This window comes from Carcharodon carcharias, chromosome 5, assembly GCF_017639515.1.
Source record: "Carcharodon carcharias isolate sCarCar2 chromosome 5, sCarCar2.pri, whole genome shotgun sequence".
NCBI lineage: Eukaryota > Metazoa > Chordata > Chondrichthyes > Lamniformes > Lamnidae > Carcharodon > Carcharodon carcharias.
The window spans coordinates 71890536-71914150 of record NC_054471.1 but is presented as its reverse complement, the minus strand read 5'-3'; the positions used below and the strand labels follow the sequence as shown (position 1 = coordinate 71914150).

The 23615-nt window shown below is 44.5% G+C and overlaps 1 protein-coding gene across 4 annotated transcripts in view; it reads right to left on the bottom strand.

The window, feature by feature from the left end:
- Positions 1-1877: 1877 nt before the first annotated feature.
- The window catches only part of LOC121277904 (cAMP-specific 3',5'-cyclic phosphodiesterase 7B-like), a 228499-nt gene continuing 206761 nt past the window's right edge, over positions 1878-23615 (bottom strand). For all 4 annotated transcript variants that reach the window (XM_041187728.1, XM_041187729.1, XM_041187726.1 and 1 more), the window contains 3 exons: positions 21781-21877; positions 6059-6139; positions 1878-4220 (listed from right to left, as the gene is read on the bottom strand). In XM_041187728.1, the coding sequence (XP_041043662.1) occupies positions 4012-4220; positions 6059-6139; positions 21781-21877 (387 nt within the window). In that variant the 3' untranslated portion in view covers positions 1878-4011. The remainder of the gene's footprint in view (positions 4221-6058; positions 6140-21780; positions 21878-23615) is intronic.

The window sequence follows — 23615 nt, the reverse complement described above, 5'->3', positions numbered from 1 at the left end:
AATGTGTCATGCACTCTACCAGACGTGGATAATGCAGACGAAGATATTCTTCAGGCAGCAACATTTTCTCATCCAACTGACCATATTTTCTTGAGTCTTGACAGTAGGTTCAATGGAATAGTTCACTGATGACGGGAGGGTCTATGGCAATTTAACCTTATCTTAACTGCATCTGTCTTCAATAAATTGTAGGAGTCACTGGATGGAAGTTAGGAAGCATGACCTTGGCTGTTTCCGCCCCCCCCCCCCCTCCTTTTCCATCCTCTTCAACTAACTTCAAATTACTGAATCTAAGTTTAGCATTACTACTGCTTTCCTGGCTTACATTAATTAAATTAGAATTGACTAAAGATCTATCTATCTGGCTTTATCATGGTTGACCAGCTCAGTAATGCATTTTTCTTTGGCGTCACATTATTTGTCTGTCTCCTGCTATTCCTCGTGGTTGAGAGAAACACATTACCACCCATTCTGCATAGTTGACCAAAAAGAATGTTAACATGTACCCATCAATTACAAAAACAATAGTCTGACCAATCAGCAGTAAGATCCTGCCCATATTTCCATTCTCTACTTTATATAACTACTTCTTTCACTTATTCTAGTTATTTCTCCAGCTAATGGGCAGAGCATGTTGCCTGAATACGGCTGGAAAATTTGTAGATCCCCTCGAGCTATGTGCCTGATATGGAATGTACATTGTAAATATCGAGAGTATTGAATTTGTGTTGAGGCACCTTAGTGAGGAACATGCTGTTGGGAGAAAAGTTGAATTCTGTTGCACTTCCTGTGAGTTTTCAATTTGAAACTTTTTTGTTTGCCCTTAGGCTGTATGCCTGACATGAAATGTATAATCGTAAATATCAAAAATATTACAATTGGTTAGAGGCACCTAAGAGTAGAACATGCTGTCTGGAAACAAGTTGAATTTTACTGCACTTTCTGTAATTTTCAAGTTGGAATGTTTTGTAATGTGCTTTTACAAATTTTATGAATAAAGTATATTTTTGGGGACAAAATCCAGTTCTTCTAAGGAATTCTAAGGTAACAACGCTTTTCAGAGCAAATTTTACATAAAATCGTCTTACTCAATACCACTCTTGCCATAAAAACCTTCAAGGAACTTTTAAATTGAAATACTGCTGAGCACATTAGTTGACAAAAGATGGAATGCTAATTGTTTAGCCTGTTTATACTTTAGATATGACCAAAGGTTAAGTCAAAATAGATTTGTTGACCAGTCTTTGGTTAGTTAATTCGGTTAGTAGCAACTAATTCTGTGCAATACAGGTTAAAGTTTCCTTTAGCAATAGTACCCATTACATTTGCAAGCTTCAATTTGCTGATTGGTTTCTATTCTGTTCAAAAAGAAGGCATTTAACCCTTTCAATTGCTGCAGGTCTTTAACTCCTGCAGCAGGAATTAAAGGCCTGCAGCATGAACAAAACAGGCATGCTCCGAATCAAATGAATTTCTAATGCATACAACTCACCCAATTTATCTTAATGAGGTTGAGCTAAGAAGATACGGCAGGGCAAACCAGCACTTGGATCTATAAAGGTATTTTAGTGTTTCTAGCTTGGAGATAGGAAAATTCATCGGAACATTATCAAACTAGCACCATGGTATGTATCTAAGTAAATCGAATACAAAATGTTTAGACACTTTCAAACAGCAATTAAAATGTTGACCAACTCAATCATCTAATATTGCAACACTGTCAGCTAACTTTTTGACTAATGTTTGAATAAACCTGAATGCACTATAACACAACTTTAGACACTGCATTGTTAAACTAGCCAATGGCAGATGATGCTGATGCATTTGTGTATGTTGTCCTCCTGAAAATTGTAAATCAAAGTCAGTCAGTCCAGTTATTGATATATCATTTTGTTTGCAGATTTATGTTTTTCATAAATGGAAAACACAAGTGACATATACAAAAGTTTTCTAATTATGATTAGTTCGAGTCCAAAATCTTGAGAACTGAAAGTACAGCACTCTATTCTTGATTAAAATTTAGTTTTAGAAATAACAATAATAATTCTTGGCAACACTGCATAGCAGTCACAGCAAATTTCACAATATATTCATCACAAATTTTCAGCATTAGACAAAGTTTACATTAAAATGGTGCTATCATACAGCTGTAAGGCTTGTTTACATAGGTTACAGGAATGTACTGTAAGAACCTAACCTCTAAATCAAAATATTGCCTTTTGTATATTGATTAAAGTTTAGGTGTACATAAATCTGTAAGAGTAATCATTTTAAAGTTACTTACACATAATGTAAGGTTCATCCTTGCTGTGTAAATTAAATCCAAGGTTATATAGAAACAGGAATAGGCTATTCAGTGCCTTGATCCTGTTCCACCAGTTAATTAGATCTTTTCTGATCTATACCTCAACTTCATTTACCCACCTTTGAACAGAAAGGCAAACAAAGATGAACAAAAGCCTTTTTTGTTTTCATTATTAAAACAACAGCTTGTATAACAAAGCATTTCTGAAGGTGTGTGTGTGATTTTCTTTTGCAGTCAATAGAATAATAAATACATTTCAACCTCTGTAGTATGACAACATGGCTTTCAGGGCTGATCTGTTCATTTATAATTTTTAAGCAGAAAGTACATTTATTAAAAAAAACACATTTACTTTCTCAGACCTTAGCTGATGATCTGTGACATCAGTAAAATGCCAAATCTGTACAAACTGTCAAATGGTTTTAAATTTAATGGCATTGTTATGCATTAGTGGCATTGAAAAGGAAATAATCCCTAGAGTTGCCTCAGTGAACAATTAAAAATAAATGTAAATTGTGTAAGGAGAAAATGGAATGTTTGTGAAGTTTTGACGCTCTTATTAAATACCATTACCAGAACAATAGAAATGAAACAGCTTGCTGTAATTAGTAATGACAAATAGTTTACTACAAAGGATGCCTGTGCTTAATTATCAAAACAGTATAAGTATAGCAATGGGTGCAACGTTAAGGCTTTATAGGAACATACCAGTGTACTACAACTAAAACAGCTATTTACATTTGTTCTATGATTCTAATTTTTGGCTTCTTTTAATACCAATGGTATTTATTTTTCACAGTGTAGCATTTTTTCAACACAGAATTCTAAAGGTACCGATCTTTTGTTGTTTGTTATCAGTAGTAAATGTCTGAGAGAAAAAGAGAGACTAAGACAGAGACAGAGCGCAACATGGAATTGTGTATGCCTTCTAATTGATCGTATTTATATCTCTACATCTTAATTTTATTTATAACTATACATGAAAAAAATCTATACGTGTACTCAGTAGGTATGCAATCCAGTTCTGAATGCCACATCTGCTTTCTGATGCAAAAGGTACAAAAATGAAAAAGTTTGGTTGTTATTCCAAAAAAAACTATTATTCTCAGTGCACACTCAAAATCCCATGGATTCTGAGCTCAGTTGAAGCTGGTTTTAGCAATGGTTTATAATGGTGCAGCCCAGCTGCAGAGCAGTCGAATGTTATGTTCTTCAGCATTTGTCAGTTACAGCCAAAGCCACATTGCTGAATGAGTTTTGTCACTGCACCACAATGAAGTAAAGCTGACTTTCTTTCCGTGGCTTTTCCGTCCCCATTTAGTATCATTTTCAGCCCACACTGTTCTCTACCCATCAGTATAACCTTAGGTAAATGCCTTTGAACCCGATGCTTGATATTTTGGGATTTGAATCTTGCTTCTGGTAGAACTCAAATATCATGTCTTTTCCTTTTTTAATCAAACGTAGTTGGAGGTTGCTGAGGTAATATGCGGAGCACATTTTCAAAATTGAAGATGGAGCAAAGAACCCGGAAAAGACAACCATTTTTAATTGTAACAAATTGTTCTCTTCCTTCATCTTTTCTCTGGAGAAATTTTTCCCAGACCCTTTAAGATTTTTTTCATTTCACTCAAATGGCAAATTTTGAAAAAGGAAAGTGAAGAATAAATGGCATTATTTGACTGGACCATCTAACTGGATTTAGATTATTGATGTTCAGCTTCCTGAGAAGTTCTGCTTTTGTCTTCATTCATTTGGGCTGAATTGTCCTCACTGTTATGTTGTTTGAGAAGCAGTCCTCGCCACCTTGTTTTGTTTTTTCGCAGATGACTCATCATTGTTATACTCAAAGGAGTATTTTCAGTAAAACGAGACCATTCCACAAACAGAGGCTCAACAATATAACTCATAAAACCTAAAATAAGGAGTAATATGAAATTATATTTTTTTCTATAATGCAAGTGTAGCTATTGAACAGTTAGACAAATATTTTACTAGTGCTTGCAGTTTCTCCTACAATATATATGCAATAGAATGAACCATTAACATGGCATGCTAATTAGTGACAAAGTTACAATTAAGATAGTCAATAGGAGTTCAGATCTCAAGCTGTCACTCACTGATAAAACATCAGCTCATCACTCTCCTGAAATTAGGGAAGTCTTACCGCTTCTCTCTCCCAACCACTGCCCCACCCTACAACACTTAATATTTATTAACACTGCTTCATCATGGCAGTAGCTTTAGCTAGCTATAACTGGATTAGATGCATGCAAAACTACTAACCTGCTCATGGAGAAGATCTATGTTCTTGAATGTTTGGAGTGAAAATATTATTTTAAGATCTTAATTTCTCTATAATTTCCAAAATACATGTAAACTAGGCTAAAGACTCAATTAATCCCTTTCCCCCTCACAAACAAGGAATGAGGCAACATTGTTCAGTAACCCACTGTATTTATGTTTCTTTAAAATTTTGTGCTGGATGACATTGTAAAAGATGCCTGATCTGGAAATTTCAGAAAGAACTATGATGCTCCTTTTTGCAGATGATATTGAATTATTGATGGTTTCAATTGGGAATTTTGTGCTCCCTATTTATCATCTTGAATAAAGGATCCTGCGATGTGACATAGGAGGTACCTGAACTGGTATTATTGCCTTGCATGATAAAAAATGTTGTTTGGAAAATACAGAATGCATCAATTCCAATTGTTCATTGATGCCAGTAACTAGGTGGCTTGATACATGTCAATTACAGCCTTGAAGTAGCCCTTCAGGATTGTTATGAAAAGGAAACAGAAGACTTCAGTCTACCTTATCTCTTTTCAATCATGGAAAATTCTCAAACAAGTTAAGGCTGTGGCATACAAGTCATAGCATCAAATTATTCTCCTTCATGGTTCATAAATCCTTAACAAGTAAAAAAAAGACTTCCTTTGACTCACTTGCAATATCGAGGACCAAACTTTGAGGTAGATTTATGCCTAAAATGGAAGACAGTTGCAAGGAGAAGGTTCTCTGGCTACACTGACCCATTACTGAATCACTCTCATGGCAATATCTCTTTGCCAAAGCCTGGCTTAAGCATTTATTAAGCTGAATAGCCCTTGTATGTGGCTTTGGATTTTGGTGTTTAAACAGCAAGGTGCTAGCAAGTTGTCTTGAGCGGGTTCTTCCACTATGCTCAAGGCAGATTTCCATCATATAAGTGACGACAAAACTTGGAATTAGGACGTCTTTCATTTCTACTTTCCTGGGTCTAAACTCATCTGCCGCCATGTTTAATTTTGCTACAGAGCTACATTTTACATTTCTCCTCTTGTCACTGCAATAGGCTCTTTGCATCCCCATGCATTCTCACTCTCAACTAAACATCTATTCTTCCACTATCTCAGACTTTTAACTTGCTTGCACAAGTACTTGTCCTTCCTCTGGTTCAAGCTGGGTATCCACTGCCATGCCCCCTTCAAACAGCCATCAGTTACCTCATCTTCCTTTTCAGGGTCTTAATCATCTTTGCTTTTAAAAGGTCAAAAAACCACCTTCAACCTCAACACCTGAAATTATCTCTAATAAAAACAGAAAATGCTGGAAAAACTCAGCAGGTCTGGCAGCATCTGTGGAGAGAGAAACAGAGTTAATGTTTTAAGTCCAATATGACTCTTTGGCACACTGAACTTATCTCCATCCTTTCTCTTCAAGGTCAAACACAAGTAGAAATTTGTCCATAGTTTCATTGCATTATTTTACCTATTTGTATGCTGGGAATTGTGTCTTTCTGTTGATTGCAGAGTGGACTAACTTCAAACTGAAACCGTTGCTCGAGGTCACCTGCAAACCAAATAAACAACAGCATTTTTGAGAGAGAGTGAAATTTACCAACTCGAAATTTTCAAGAGTGGGCACATTTTTGAAGATACAAACGCAGGGGCAGGATTTTGAGTTCGGAGTGTGGGTGTGGTTAGTGGGTCCAGGAGCAGCTGGGAAATGGGCCGCCGCCTGCGATTGGCTCCCCCACTGCGATTTCACACTGGCGAGCCAATTAAGGCCTGCTGAGCATCAACGGCAGCTCCCCAATGGTCGGGAGAGGGTGGGCCGGGGTGGGGGCCTGTTAGCTGCCAGGTCCAATGATGACCCGGCGGTCGGTTCAACCAGCACAGTCAGGCCCTGGAAAGCTGCCGGTGACAAAGACATCTTCGGTGTTGTCGGCAGGAGATTAAAAATTAAGGATTCATGCGGCAGCAGTTGCCAGGTTCGAGGGCAGGTCAGGTGGGCACTCGGCCCCCTGGTTTTTTGATGAGTGCCTCGCGGTCCTCCTGGAGGAGGTGGCTGCCAGGAGGGACACCCTTGTCCCCAGGGATGGAAGGAGGAGGCCACCGTACCTTACAAAAGGAGCTTGGGAGGAGGCAGCAGTGCTGGTCAGCAGCCATGAAGTTTTGTGGCGCACTTGGATCCAGTGCCGCAAGAGGTTTAATGACCTGCTGCACTCAGGAAAGGTGAGTACCGTGTTGTCATGGATTAGTCTGTTGAAGTATTAAGGGTGGCCAACCCCCGTGGAGCTCAGGGGTGTTAGAGAAGTGTCAGTGATGTTGGAGCTGGCCAAGGGGATGAGCCCTGGCTGCCTGGACTGAATGCCTTGCGGCTCGAGGGCCATGACTCAGATATGCCCTGCCAGGTGTTCCTCAGCTGCGTTTGGCCAGGCTGCAATGGCGCTGGAGAGTGGACTAACCAATGCTCCTCCGTCCTTTCAGGAGAAGATGGCCCATAACAACATTAAAAGGTTGCAGACCGGTGGAGTCCCCGCTAACCTAATCCTAACCAGATACGAGGAGGGTGCCTTGCAGCTGGAGAGGCGCCATGCACCTCAGCTGTAGAGAGGCTGGGGAGTCAGATGAAGGTAAGGGTGCAGTGCACAGAGGTGAGAGTTTTGGATGTGCAAACATTCTTGCGTAGTCTCATCGTTGATGGGGTCCTCAAAACTGGATTCCCCTTTGATCATTGAAAGATGATAGCACCATGTGGCAGATCGCTGTTGTCTCCCCAGGGCGCTCGACAATGTGATGACTTAAACTAATGACATGTCCTTGTTCTCCCTTAGGTTTGCCACCGCACATCCAATCACAAGACCCCGAAGACCCACCCCTGGTGCCAGAGGCCTACCAGGCTCCACGTGCACCTGCGTCATACCCACTCTCTGAACCAGGCACCCAGCACAGATACCAGCACCTAGTGGGTGTTAGATCTTCGGCTAGAATGTCAGTGCACAGCGGTGAGGGCACTTCACACTCTCTTGAGGTGCAGTCGGAGTCAGAGTGTGCCTAGGGCGCTGGCAGTCAGAGGACTGCTAGAGACCAGGACAGTGCTCAGATGAAGGTGGATGATGAGCCTCTGGAGTTGTCCATTAGACGGCAGATATTATATGTCCAGCAAGATGTGTGGGAGGATCTGGCAGAGATCCATGAGGGTATGCGTGCCGTTGTCTCCATTATGGAGGAGTCCATGCAGAGCATCAGCACTCCGTTGACCCTCATGGCCTAGTGCACTGCCTCCTCCATTGAGAGAGTGGCCACTCTCGTGGAGAGGCAGCTCCAGGCAGATAATCAAGTGTTCCTGGGGTTGCGCTCGGACCTGCAAGCCCTCACACAGGCACTGAGCTCAGGTGGTCAGTGTCCGTGTGGGAGATGGATGAAGCACCCAGTATCCCGGCTAGGTACCCGCCCATCAATGTGGAGCAGGGAGGTCCAGAGCGACCTCATGTTGGCGTACGAGCTGCTTGTTGTCTCTACGGGCTCCTCTCAGGGCGCTCTAGATGATGGCGGCAGCTCCTTTGCCTCTGCCAGTGACGGTGGGATCTGATGAGGCTGCGACGACTGGGGTGATGCCAGCTGTGGCACTGGCCACTCCCTCCCAGGTGGGCCAACTGGCCAGAGGACGACTGCCAAGGTAATCCAGGCCAACAAGACAGCAGAGTCAGCAGGCTGTCTCTAATACCAGTGCCAGCGAGGGGGATTGCCAAGACGTAGCACTCGCAAATGTAAGTTTAATTCACCACGAGCACAAGAGGGACTGGTCACGGATGATCTCCTATTGTGCAATATTTTGTTTATTTTAACTGTTCTGGGGCTGAAGAGCAGAGAAGGTTCTATTAATTTGTTTTGACCGTCAACATGAGATAAATTTTCTTTTGTCATAATGGCCTGAGTATGTTTTACCTTTTTTATTTAATGTGGTGCAGGGTACACCACTATGTAATGCTGGATGTTGGTGGCTTGAAACTTTATTGCACAGGCACTGAGTGGATTTTGGGATCAAAGGAAAGGGCCATTTCAGACATCCAGGATGGAAGCGGCAGCCTTGGTGTGAGGTGGTAGCACTTATCTGGCAGCCTAGCTGAAAGAGCATTGGATCAAGGCATCCCTGGTGTCCCTGCCTCCCTGAAGGATACAGAGGTCTGCCTTCACACCCTCAGCGTTCTCCTCACCATGCTCCTCGTCTGACTCACGACTGGATTCATCATCTGTGGCCTGTGCAGCTGCATCAACATCCTCTTCCTCCAGTGGGTCCCCCCTTGCCAGTGCCAGATTGTGGACAGTGCAGCATGTGACCATTATCAGTGACACCCACTCTGGGGGGTATTGTAGTGCTCCCCCTGAACAGTCCAGGCATCGGAAACGAATCTTCAAAAGACCTATGTTTCTCTCTATCACTGCCCTTGTGGAGGCACGACTCCTGTTATACCACTGCTCTGCTTCTGTTCTTGGATGGCGGAGAAGTGTCATAAGCCACCTTTTCAAGGGATAAAGGCAAAATACTGTGGATGCTGGAAATCTGAAACAAAAACAAAAAATGCTGGAAAAACTCAGCAGGTCTAACAGCATTTGTGGAAGAAAGACAGAGTTAATGTTTCAAGTCCGGATGACTCTTCTTTCAATGGATAGCCCTTTTCACCCAGCAGCCATCCAGTCGGGCTGGAGCACTGAAGAGCTTCGGCACCTGGGAGTGTCTCAGGATGTAAGCGTCATGGGAACTGCCAGGGTACCTTGCACAGACTTGCAGAATCTGCATCCTGTGGTCACACACTATCTGCACGTTCACGAAGTGGAATCCCTTCCTGTTGGCACCTTGATGGCCGCATGTGTGCAGTTGATTGCACCCTGGATGTGGGGGGACCTCAACAATTGCTGCAAAGCCTCTGGTTCACTCTTCCTGACTGGCCTCGTCCGTACGGAAATGAATGAAAGTCAATACCCGCCTGAGCAGAGCTTCTGTCACCAGCTTGACGCAACAATGGACAGCTGATTGGGAGACTCCACAAAGATCCCCCACTGACCCCTGTCAGTGGCATAGAAGTTGAGGGCCGCTGTGACCTTCAGAGCCACTGGCACAGGGTGTCCACCCACTTAGTCAGAGCTGATCTCAGGCCCGATCATCTGACAAATGGAGATCACTGTCTCCCTTGAGAGGCGGAGCCTCCTTCGGCATTGCACTTCGGACATATTGAGGTAGCTGCATCGCTGCCTGTAAACCCTGGCAGCAGGATAGTGGCGTCTTCTGCAGCTGCTAACACCTTGGACTGCCAGCTGGTCCTGTACCCCCGGTGCCTGCGCCTCTCCTCCCATAGGTCGCTCCCCAGGAAACCTGATCTCTCCCTTCTGCCCCTCTTTTTCTCCTCAGAGGAGTTTCCACTAGCGGAGACCACAATCCGCATTACCAGGGTAACGGAAGGCTGTCTGATACCTGGAAGGGTCCACGCGGTCTGAATTCTCCGGGGTCCTTGGATACATCAAGGAGCCCTGAAATGAAGCCTGGAAATGCCAACGGTGAAGATCTGAACAAAGATGAAGCTGCCATATGCCAATAAGTTACCAGCAGCAAACTATCTACTTAACTCCTCACTGGCAATGCTGCTGGCCCTTTTTATCTCGACTGTGGATGAGGTCTTTGAAATTGTTGGCTGGCTGCCTGCCACTTTGCCTGCGACAAGCACAAAATCGCATGGGCAATGAAAAATCAATGTCAATTGACTTTTAATGGCCTTAACTGGCCTCTTAGTGAATGGTGGGTGCAACTCCAGCACCCGCGTACTACCGCTGACCAAAATATCGCATGAGTGCACAATGACGTTGGGATGCTCGCCTAATGTCATCACATGCCACTTTACGCTCGAGCGTGTTGGGTGCATGCCCGCACAGCGAGCAAAAAATACTGCCCCAGGGACTTGGAATGGGAATCTGGAAGTGATTATTGCTTTGAAATCATCCTAAGGTATACATTTGGTTACTGAGGGACGGGTTATTGGGAAAGATGGAGAGAAATTAAGTTTAGGAATCCATTTGTTGACAACATCCATCAGGAGAACACAAGAAATAAAAGTACTAGACAATTCAGCGCCTTGCGCCTATTCCACCAATCAATATGTTCATTACCGATCTTCTACTTCAACTCCTTTCTGGCCTGCTCTCCATATCCCTTGATTCCCTCAGAGATCAAAATCTATCAATCTCAGTCTTAAAAATACTCAATGATGGAGCATCCACAATCCTCTGGGGTAGACAATTTCAAAGATTCACAAACATATGGATGAAGAGATTTCTCCTCATCGCACCCCTTAGATCGACCCTTAGCCTGAGGCTGTGCGCCTGTGTTCTAGAATCCCCAGTAAAGGGAAATAACCTCATTGCCTCCCATTTCAAGCCCCTTCAGGATTGTGTATATTTCAATGAGATTACCTCTCATTCTTCTAAACTCGAATATTGCCCCAATGTACTTAGCTTCTCACCATAGGTCAACACTCTGATGCCGGAAACCAATTTAGTGAACTTTTGCTGTACCATCTCCAAAGCAGGTATATCATTCCTTAAATATGGAGGCCAAAACTGCATACAGTACTCCAGGTGTGGTCTCATCAAAGCCCCATACAACAGTAGCCAGACTTACTGGTTCTCGTACTCCAATGCCCTTGCAATGAACACCAACATGCCAGTTGCCTTCCTAATTGCTTGCCATTTCTACATGTTAACTGTGTGTTCCTTGTACGAGTCCACCCAAGTCTCTCTGAATATCAAGATTTCAAAGTTTAAGGCCTTTTAAAAAATCTTGGCCCATAACTTCCGTTCCGGGTGTTGGGCGTATCCGGGGGTTCCCCAGAAGATACTCTGGGCGCCCTCCAGCCTTAAGTCCCCATGCAAGAACAACACACGAATTGCCCGGGAAGTTCAAACGTCTTAAATTGGAGACTTTGGATGGTGCCAACTGTCTTACCAGAGTAGTTACCTGGGAAAAGTTAGAAGAATTAAAACCGCTTCTAACTCATGGTTAACTATCGACTATAGTACTGATGTCACCCCCCCCAACCCCCTCCCAGCCCCCCAGCACGACCCCCCCTCACTCCACAACCTCCTGACTACACTTTCAACCCCTTGACTACCCTCCCACCAGCACTCCCCAACTACCCTGCCGGCCCCCGATTACCCCCAGATTACCCTCCTGACCCCCTGACTACCCCCTCATCGCCCAGACTAACCCCTCACCCCCAACTGACCATCCGATATCCCCCCAAACTGACCACCTCCCTCACTGACAACCCAACTGACTGACTGCTCCCCTGATTGACCACCCAGCCTCCACCCCGACCTCTTTTTTTATACATTCACAAAAGCTTTTACAATCTTTTCTTATATTCCTTGCTAGTTTACTCTCATTCTATTTTTTACCCTTTTTATCAACTTTTGGGTTGCCCGTTGCTGGTTTTTAAAATACTCCTAATCCACGGGCTTACTACTACTCTTTGCAACGTTATAATCCTCTTCTTCTAACCCAATACGAACCTTAACTTCCCTAGTAATCTATGGATGGATCGTTCTTTCTGAGTTTTGGTTTTTAATGGAATATATTTTTGTTGAACCTTTTGAATTGTTTCTTTAAATGTTTCCCACTGTTTACTGCCATACCTTTTAGGCTATTTACCCAAGCAACCATAGCAACCCTCATATGAACATAATTAACTTTAAGTTTAAGATTCTTGTTTGTGACTGGAGTATGTCGCTTTAAAACTTAATATGAAATCCAATTATATTATGATCACTTTTTCCCAGATGATCTTTTATGATAAGATTGCTAATTAAACCTGTCTCATTGTACAATACTAAATCTAAAATAGCTTTATCTCTAGTTTGTTCCATAATGTATTGCTCCAGGAAACTGTTGCAAAAGCTTTTCTAGACTATCTCTTGCCAATTTAATTTGTTTAGTCTAAATGACGATTAAAGTCCTCCATGATTATTATATTGCCTTGGTTCCAATAATTTCTTATTTAATGCTCTGTCCAACATTATAACTACTGTTAGGGGGCCTATAAACTACTCCCACCAGTTTTTCTAACCCTTGTTTTCCACCCATACTGATTCTACTTCCTAATCTTGAGTCAAGATCATTTCTCACTACCGTCCTTATATCATCCTTTACTATCATGGTTACTACTTTTTCATTTTGTCTGTCTTTTCAAAATGTTTTGTACCCTGGAATATTTGTTTCCCAACTGGCCAGGGGCAAGAATGGAGGCAGGTGGGCACAGAATTTCATGTCACCAACCTGCATGCCAGTTCCCTGGCTCCATCCGCCCCCTGGCCATTTTCCTGAAGACAGGGTGGAACACAGCAGGGCTACCTGCCCACAAGTGGCATGTAGCCATACGAGTCTGTTAATGGCCGCTTAAGCCAATTGTTGGACACTAACTGGGACCTTCTAGTCAATCTCCAGGTCCCTGCAGGTGACAGGTCACTACAGTTGCCTGGAGGCAGAATGGGACTGGGCAGTCAGGCAGGCTTAGAGACCCATCTCACCACTTGCCCGCCCCCAATCTACATGGGTTCAGCAGTACTGCGGCTGCCCTGTGGAGGGGTCTCGCCCCACAGTGGTGCCTTGATTGCAAAGGCCTTTTTATTTTAAATTTGATAAATTGAAGACAAGTGACCTCACTTACCCTTACAGACATCCAACTGCTACTTTCAAGCTAGGGAGTCTCATATTGGCCCTCCAGCTTCAAAAGCCCACCTTCCACCCCTAATTGGATGGCGGGTCTGTTCAGGGATAATCACAGATGGGTGACTGCTTCCCAAACAGTGTGTGCTTTTGAAGCTTGATGGTGAGGTCTGATGGGCCTGATGGTGAGGTCCTGAAGCCCGCAGGAAATCCTGTCCCATGTCTTTATAATGGCAAGTATGTCTAAATCATTTATCTCTAATTGTGGTGCCAGGTCATCTACCTTGCGATGAATGCTTTGTGCATTCAGATAATGAGCCTTTAATTTTATTTTCTTTTACTATTATTCCATCAGTTTGCATGCCAAAAGATTAGTGATTGTAGGATCAAATAGGCTAGAAAAATAACTTGCAGTGGTTTACCAGGAATTTATGGCCAGTATATAGATGGAACACAACTGAAGTTATCTAGATACTTTGAATTTCACCCATCTGGACACAAGTCAATTATGTTTCTTTTTGAGCAATACACTGAAATATAAGAACATTTTTTTTCAATTAAACAATTCAGGGAACATAAATTTCCCAAGACAATCAACCAGGCCCAGAACTCATTACTCACTACTAGGTTTTCCAGTTTTTTGTGACTTAAATACCCGTTACCCTAGTTAGCGGCAGTACTTATATACAAGTGGGAGAAGATGAAATTAATATTTCCTCCTCATCAGTCTAAGCAAGTATACATTTGCTCTGCATCTCTACCAATGCTGCTCTAAATAAAAACTAAGGAGGTGTATAACTAAACCTGGGAAAGACAGTCTTAATTCCACTCTCTTGTAGTCTCTGCTCAGTTGCTTCCGTATCACAATGGCTGAGATCAGCAACTTCTGAATTAAGGAGTGAAAGAAGAGAAACCTGAACCCGTGTCCTATGACACACTCTAGGGGCAGAATTTTCCAGTCTGTGTAGGGGTCAGGCCTGACGCATAGAAGAGACTGCGCAGTACAAAAAAAATTCTTTATTCTAATCATTTACCATCTGATTAATGTAAGAGGTACAGAGGGAGAGACAAAAGGCCCTATGCCAATTTAAAGATGTTGATTTTGGTGCCAGCAATAATGAACAGTGCCGGCGGGGTAGGGGGGGATGTGGGCTGGAATCCCGCTCTCCTTCCAATTCAGGCCAATTAAGATAATTTAAAAGCTTGTTTCGACTTTTAATCGCTTCTGATTTTGAAAGGGCCAGACAGGTTACCTGCACCTTCAGAAACTGAAGGCAGGTGGACACAGAGTGGGAAGCCTAGATAAGAAATAGGAGCAGGAGTAGGCTATTCAGCCCTTTGAACCTGTGCCACTATTCAATAAGATCATGCTAATCTGATTGTGGCCTCAACTCCGCTTTCATGCTTGCTGCCCCCTCACAATAACCCTTGACTCCCTTGTCAATCAAGAATCTGTCTGACTCAGATATCAATATATTCAATGGTCCAGCCTTCACTGATCGCTGGGGAAGAGAATCCTAAAAACTAACAGCCCTCTGAGAGAAGAAATTCCTCCTCATTTCCATCATAAATGGGAGACTTCTTATTTTTTAACTGTGGCCCCTAGTTCTAGATTCCCCCATGAAGGGAAACATCCTCTCATCCTCTCAGCATCAATTCTGCCAAGCCACCTCAGAATCTTATATGTTTCAGTAAGATTTCTTCCCATCCTTCTAAACTTTCCATGAGTATAGGCCCAACCTGTTCAATCTTTCCTCATAAGCCAAATGCTGCATTTCAGGAATCAGCCTGGTGAACCTTCTCTGAACTGCTTCCATTGCAAGTATGTCCCTCTTTAAGGAAGATGTATACTCTTTAAGGAAAAACTGTATCCAGAATTCTAGATGTGGTCTCACCAATGCCTGTGCAGTTGTAGCAACGCTTCCCTATTTTTATACTTCATCCCAATTGCAATAAAGGCCAACATTCCATTTACTTGCCTAATTACTTGCTAGATCTGCATGCTGACATTTTGTGATTCATGTACGAGGACACCCAGCTCTCTCTGTACCACAGCATTCTGCAGTCTTTCTCCATTTAAATAATATTCTGCTTTTCTGTTTTTCCTGCCGAATTTTCCCATAGTGTACTCCATCTGCCAAATTTTTGTCCATTCATTTAACCGAGCTAAATCCCTATGCAGACACTTTGTATCCTCCTCGGAACTTTCTTTCTTACCTATTTCCGTATATTCTCACCAAATTTGAGTACAATACAATTGGTTCCTTCACCCAAATCATTGATCTGGATTGTAAATAATTGAAGCATCAGCACTGATCCCTGTGGCACTCCACCAGTTACAGTTAGTCATCCTGAAAATGACCCATTTATCCCGACTCTGTTTCTTGTTAGTTAGCCAGTCCTCTATCCATGTTAATATATCATCCTTGAATGTTGTCAAAACAATACTCATATCAACCCACAGCTGGTCAGCCAAATATTCCACCTTCCATATATGTTGAAGGAGAGACTCTGGAATATGTTGAGCGCTTTCCAAACCTCTCTCAAAAGGCCTTCGTTGATGAGGAGATCCAACATAGGATCAGCTGTGCCAGCACAGACTTCTATAAATTACGATAATGAGTGTTTGACAACAAAAACCTCCACAAGTCAACAATGATCCTAGGCCAGGACTGATGAGGCAGACCAGCCAAAAGTCCATTGACTTTTGGTGGGACTGAAAGATCCCGGCAGTGGGTGGGGCTGGAAAATCCCAGCCCTTGTGCACAGAGCAGAAGTCATCACTGCACTCTTATACGGTAGTGAAACCTGGATTATGTATTAGTGACACACAAGAGCAGTAGAGAAATTCCATCAACAATGAATCCACTGCACGCTCAGGATTCAATGGCAGGACCGTCGAGCAAATGCCAATATCCTTCTTGAAGACAGCTCCACAGGCATTCAAGCAAAACTCCTGAAAAATCAACTTGAAAGGACTGGACACAGTGGCCAGATGGCTGAAAACCACCTTCCCCACCAGGTCCTGTTTTCTCAATTCTCAAATGGCCAATGTTCCAGGGGAGAACAAAAAAACTGCTTCAAGGATACTCTCCTTGAGGTCTGGCAGCTTTGACATTAGTGACTGGGAGGAGCTTGCTACCAATGTTTCAAAATGGCGACAACTTGTCCATCAAGCTGCATCGTGCTTTGAGTAACAATGAAGAGGCAGAACGGCGGCAGAGAAGGAAACAAAAGGCAAATCCTGCACTCCAGATCCTACTACCTTTTGGGGCATCCTGCTCCATTGTGCTCAAATATCTGTGGATGAAGAATCTGCTTGTTCAGTTACATGAAGACCCATGGCAGAAACTCATGTAGACCAAGTAGACATCATCCTCGAATCAAGGCATTAGGAGGGCATGGGAGAAGAGGAAAGGCAGGAAGGCAACAGAGGCCAAACCCCCCAACACAGGATTGACCAGAGGTATCTGAAGATGGCTGAGCCCCATGCTGCAGGAGATTATGGGCAGAATTGTCCCAGATTTGCACTGTGCGATAGCAGATGGGTTAAATGATGTTCTACCCGCTGGCCACAATGGTGGCTTTTCACACCATATTGTCCTGAACCTGCCTCATTAATTATGCATTCCCAGGAAACACGCCACTTCCATGGCAGGCATGCTCTCATTTGCATGCTATGTCACTATTTTGCTGAGCGCCCTATTTGTAGTCTAACTGCTGCACACCTCTTAATGCTTCCAGCCCAGAATTGTCGCACAGAACACAGGATGGCCCCAAAAGGCAAAAAGACTGCAGCACCCAGGTTTAGTGACACGTCGATCGAGCACCTTTTGGACACCGTGTAGGCCCACCGTGATGCCCTTTACCTCCACTCTGGCCGCAGGAGGGGCAGCAGCATTACCAATCCAGCATGGGAGGCAGTGGCAGTGGTGGTCAGCGCCAATGGCCTTCCAAACAAGACAGCCGCCCAGTGCAGCTACAGGATGAATGGTCTCATCCGTTCTGCCAAGGTAACTCACTCTTCTCATGATTCTCAACTCTCTCACTCACAATCCCATCACATATCCTCAGGGATTTCACCCCTCAAGGGACAACACCACTAGCTCTCACACACACCCTCACATCTCCATCAGGCTTATAACCTCTCGAGCTTGCATCCTCATCCGGTCCTTGGCTTCGTTCACCGCAAAAACATTCCACGAGGTGACATGTGCCCTGTTCTCATGCAGGAGAAGCCTATTTATATGAACCGGAAGAGGTCCCAGACCCAGGGAGGTGGTGTGGCCCACATTTGACCTCTCACTCACTTTGTGGAGCGTGCCATCACACTGACTGGTGAGGACATGGACCGTGCCTGCGGTGACAATGAGGTCAGCGGTGAACACCCACATGAGGATCCTGCACCTCATCATCCCTCTCTCAAGGCAAGTGTGAATGCTCCCTCTCCTGTTTTTGAGTCTGTTGCCATGCACTATTTATCTCTACTTTGGATCATAGGGAGCTGTGCCAAGTGGCCGATGCCCTGAGCCAGCGAGTCCCTCAGCTCCATTCAGGTCCTCAACTCCAGCCAAGAGGACACCTCCTCTTTTGAAGAGCTGGAAATAAGCAGCCTGGAAGATGCGTCACAGTGCTTACCCACACCCTCCACCAGTGCAGAGACACACACCTTGTTGGGACCTAGATCTTGGGTTCATCTGGTGGTCACCACACGGACACATATCCGCAGCAGCAGGAGGCAGATTTGTGCGAGCGCCCCGACAGGCAGAGGACTGCTGGGGATCAGGCATCTGTGAGGTCCGAATCAAATAATGAGCCTCTGGACTTGGCCTTCCAACTCATCCTGGACAGTCAGCAGAAGGCGGGGGAACATCACGCATAGCTATTGGAAACCCTCAACAGAGTGGCTAAGAGTCGCAGAGTGCGTCCACCTGCTCTCTGATGAAGTGGTGCCCACATGTGCGTGTATGGAGGTCTCCATGAAGAGGATGGCGGATGTCATGGAGACGCTGGTCCAGCAAAATGTGGAGATCTATTAAGTCCAGCATTCCATTGCGGGAGCCATGGGTGAGTCTCTGCAGTGGCAACTGGGGAGGAAAACGGGGCACCTTGATGTCCCTCCAGGTGCTGCTTCCCCTCAAGGAGTCAGGCCGGGTGCCCTGAGCAGCAGCTAGACACCTTGGGTCATCTACTCAGGAATCTTAGAGGTTGTCCACTCCCTCTGAGTCCCTTTTGCCTGTGAGCCCCTTAACCTTGCCCTCTGTCACCGCAGAGAGAGCAGCTGGCCAATGAGTGCTTCTGGAGGAAGAGGTGTGTACGTGGCAGGGCCATTTGGAGCCTCGTGCAAGCACTCTCCCATGCACGTGGATCCTTCAGGTATCACACTCATCTCAATGTCCTGAGCACTTTGAATGCTGCCTGCTGGATTTGCTTTCAGTTGTCCATCTGAACTGACCTGCATTTCTGCCTACCCACTGATCACAATCCCATGCTGCTCCCGATCTCTCCCACTATGATTTTAATTTCACTTTCGATTTAGGCAGCATGGTCTGGATTCGCTTTCTTATCAGCTCCCCCTTCTTTTCCCATCCCCTAATCATCCATTTCCTTTCCCCCATCACAGTTGACCTCCCTGGCATTGCCTTCCACGTTCCCTCCGTGACCTACCAGCCACAATTCTTTTCCTTTGGGGGTGTCCAGGTGAACATTCACGTTCCCTCCCCAAAAATCCCACCCCCATCCACATTCACCTCCCTGACCTCCTCCTTCCCAGCTCCAGGGTCTATGTTTACTTCTGAGTCCCCACCGACCAGTCCCTTGTACTGCGATTGTCGAATCCTCAACATCCCACCCTACTGCCTGACTCTGCCCTTGGTCATTCTCACCATTCCCTCATACCATGCCCACCCTCAGTTTTCTCCCCAGGAGGGAGTCATGGACCCATCAGACCCCTCCCTTGCACGTTCAGCTGGACATCCCCACCTCCGGACCCCTTCCCCTCTGAAACCTGACCCCCCTGGAACCATCCCCCCGGAACATCTTCACCTCACTTTGGTCCTCCCAACACCCCGGACTCCCCCATCCCTGCTTAGTCCCTCCTCCTTCCTGACTCCCTCAGACACCCTTACTTCTTCCGCCACGCTTAGTTCTTCCCCCTCCTGACTCCTTCCTCCAGCCTCACTTCTTCCTCCTGCCTTACCCCTTCCCCCTTCTCGACTCCTTCCTTCACCATTACTTCTTCCTCCCCCCTTACACCTTCCTCCACCCTTATTCCCTATCCCCATGCCTTCCTCCCCCGGCCTTCCTCTCCTCTCCACATTTCTTCCCCTCCCCCGGACTCCCTCCCCTCTCTGAACTCCTTCTCCCCTCCGAACTCCTTCTCATGCACTGTCCACACCCTTACACTTACCTCCCCAGTTGCCATCTTCTCTTCTGCTAACACTTCCTCCCCTGTACTCCCTCCCCCCTCCCAATCTCACCCCCTTGGTAGCTTAATTTCCCGCTTCCAACCTCAACCCCCCGATACCTTCATCCCCCCCACCCCCCCACCCCCCGGCCACAACCTTAACCCGACCGACACCTCTTCCTCTCCCAGTCAATCCTAGACCTTCCTCTCCCACCCCCTCGACCATCATCCGTTGTGAGCATCAGTGATGACTTTCCAACATCCATGAGCTGCTTCGCAGCAGAGCCATGTCCATGAGAATCCACCCAGCATGCCATGGACATTCCTCCAGTGTGCTGTTGCTCCTCGGTTGCTCCATTCCCTCACTGTTCAACTGGTCTGCAACCAAAACAAGAGCTTCCTGCATGAGTGTGTGTGCTTCCCTGGCACCTGCCATGGCTCCTTCATCCTTTGCCAGTCCAGAGAGCCTCAGATCTTCCCTCCAACTACCAAAGTGATGGATGGATCCTAGGGGATATCCATTAAGAGATGATTAACCCCTCCATGGGAGCCCTAGATAGAGGCCCAGAGGTGAGATAACAAATACCACCTGATCAGTAGGACAGCTACTGAGCAGGCCATCGGATTTCTGAAGATGTGATTCCAGTGCCTGGACCAGTCCAGTGGTGCCATCCAATACCCTTCTCAAGAGCCTTGGCCATTGTGCTGGTCTGCTGTACTTTCCATAACATGGCTCTCCAAAGGTGTGGACCCTGAGGATGTTGAGGTCCTTGACAACTTATCAGGGGAGGATCAGCTAGTAAGAGAGGAGGAGGAAGTGAAGGCCGAGGGAGATTATACCGAGGGGTGCCCATGCTGCATGGAGATGGCTACCCTCCAGGAAGAAATCCTCTCTCCTCTCCCTCATGCCCTCCAACATTAGATCCAGGTTGGCACTGATGAAGCGAAGGTCTGCCTTGCCCTGGATGCCAGGCCTCAGGCTCCCTGTGATATCTCGCTCTCATCTGTTCAAGTGGAAGGCTTTAGCACATGCCGCAGATCTCTTCCTCAGGACAGCCAGTAGCCTCAGCGATGGCTGCATGGGGTGCCTAAATGAGTCCCAGACAATATCTGACCCAACTTCATTTCTATCCCCACTGGCACTAGGCGGACTGAAAACTCACCTCCAAAGCAATTAAGGGGTCACTCCAGTGAAAATCCAAACTTCGGTCAGTTTCCCAACAGAGTTTCTGACTTAATAACAGGCCCAGCTCCCATCTCCTGCTTCATAGTGAAAATTCAACCCAACAATGCAGTTAGATGCTAGGCATTCTTCATAAGAATACTAGAGGAAAGTGAGTTTTGATGAACCAAATGGCATTTCCCTTTCCCTATACTCCAAGTGGCAAAAAAACGGTTGGTATCTCTTGGCTGGGTATAATAGTTTTGTTAGTGCCATCTTTGAAATAATTTGGCCAGCAGCTGGAGAGTTCCTTCAAATCTGAGACTAACTTTTTCAATGTTTTTTTCACCTCAGAAATAGAGTGGAAACAGGACTCTCAGAAACAAATGTGTTAAAGATTGATCTTGTTATATCTGTCAGGATAGAATATGAATGAGGTATAAAAACAATCAATTTTCATGCACCCATAAGCCAGAAACTGCTGATTATATTTCTTTTTTTCTGAAGGATCTTAAAGACACTTTTAGACCTAGTAGTGATATTTATACGTTCCAAGTTAAATAAATCCAGGAGCTATTGCTAACAAAGCTGAAAAATAAAGCTCCTTTTTACCCATTTGTACATTTTTTTCCATGAGAATTTCTAAATCTTGAATTTGTATTTGTTTTCTTTAGGAAAATTAAAGTAACTGATTCATCCATCACACTAGAAGTGATCATTTCCTCTTTGTTTGCTAGTTTTCCTTCCTGTTTTTAAGTGCTTTTTTTTTTACACCTCATTACCATTGGTTTAATTGGAATTTTAAAAAATGCAACACACCCTCTTGGACCACTTATAACAACATGGAGTGTCTATGCTCTAGGCATGGGTCATTTTCCTTGGAATTGGCTGAACTCAAACAGAGTTCACGGTGGCCCCACAAACCTTGTCTGTAGAATTCCTCACAGACTTTCTCACTCCATTGCTTGCTCATATTCCAGACTCGACAAGGATTACAAATGTCTGCGCACTTCAGTGCTATCTGAAAAAAGTCAGAAACAAACAGAAATTCTCCAATGAAATAGCAAGTAAGATTTTGGGTTTGTTTTAAAGCAAGCTGCCACGAAGTTACAGTGGTAATATTCTTGTAAAGTGCTGGTTATCTGGCTCCACAGCAATAGATAAAATTAATTACAAACCAATCTAAACCCATGAAACAAATTAGTGCCTGTTTAAGGAAAAGTCACAAATCATATCTTATGTAAATATACTACAGCGCACCTCTGTATTGTGAAACTTACAGGGTATGTCATTCTTGACTGTGGCATCATTTTTCTTAGGCCTTTGTGGTAACTTGCAGTAGTTCTGCAAAACCATACAAAATACCTGGAATACTATTACAGGCAGCATAGTATAGAGAGGACATGTTGGCACCATCCTCTCTATTTCAGTTCATCTATTTACACAGAAAAGGGATTGCTGTCTTCTCTGCTCTTTTAGAGATCAGTCACAGATGCGATCTTCCTTATTTTCAAAGTCTCCAAGTAATAGCTAATACTCTGTGGAGAGTGTAGAAAGGAACAAGGAAAACTGAATTGCAATCTGTCTCAGAGAATTGAAGGGGATTTTTTTTTTGCAATGAGGTGATAAACCCTTCTGGGTGATTCCCTATATTGAAATCACTTAAGTGGAGACACTCTATCCTGCGTGTCTGAAATGGATGCTTGCAGAGCTAATTTAATTAATTATAATTAAAAAAAAGCCAATGTATTATTATGAGACCACATAAGGATTATATGGCAAGTGCCATCAACAATGGTAGTTACCCATAGGAAAGTGAGGCAGCAAACATTCTGGAAAGCTAAAACATTTAACATTCATATGCTGGAAAATCTTTACTACAGAAAAAATAATATGTTCCACTATTACCAGATGCTCCAGGTTGAACAAGAGCTTATCCAAAACTACAACTTCTCAGACTGCTGTGCTGTTTGAGAAGGTTTACGAGACTAATACCTGGAATGGGAGGGTTGTCTTATGAGGAAAGGTTGGAGAAACTAGGCTTGTATCCAAGTTTAGAAGAATAAGAGGCAACTTGATTGAAATATATAAGATCCTGAGGGGTCTTGACAGTGTTGATGTAGAATGGATATTTCCTCTTGTGGGAGAAGCTGGAACTTGGGGTCGCTGTTTAAAAATAAGGGGTTGCCCATTTAAGACAGATGAGGAGAAATTTTTTCTCAGAGTGTTTTGAGTCTTTGGAACTCTCTTCCTCAAAATGCAGTGGAAGTAGAGCCTTTGAATAATTTTAATGCAGAGGTAGACAGATTTTGGATAAGCAAGGGGGTGAAAGGTTACCGGGGGTAGGTGGGAATGTGGAATTGAGGTTTAAATTAGTTCAGCCATGGCCTTATTGAATGGCGGAGCAGGCTCGGGGGCCGATTGGCCTATCTTGCTACTAATTTGTATGTTCATGACCTATCTTGGATAAGGTTGACAACTTGAAGAGCTTTTTCCATGGCTGCTGAACCCACTGAGAAACTCCCTCAAAGCAGGGGAGCATCTCAGTCTTGATGTCTTAGCATTTGATGTTCCTCAGCTGTTTCTCCAGCTTCAGTGAAAGTAGGCCATGCAACTTGGGCATAATCACAGAATCACACAGTGCAGAAGAGGCCCTTCGGCCCATCGAGTCTGCACCGACACGTGAGAAACATCTGACCCACCTACCTTATTGCATTTACCAGCACTTGGCCCGTAGCCTTGAATGTTATGACGTGCCA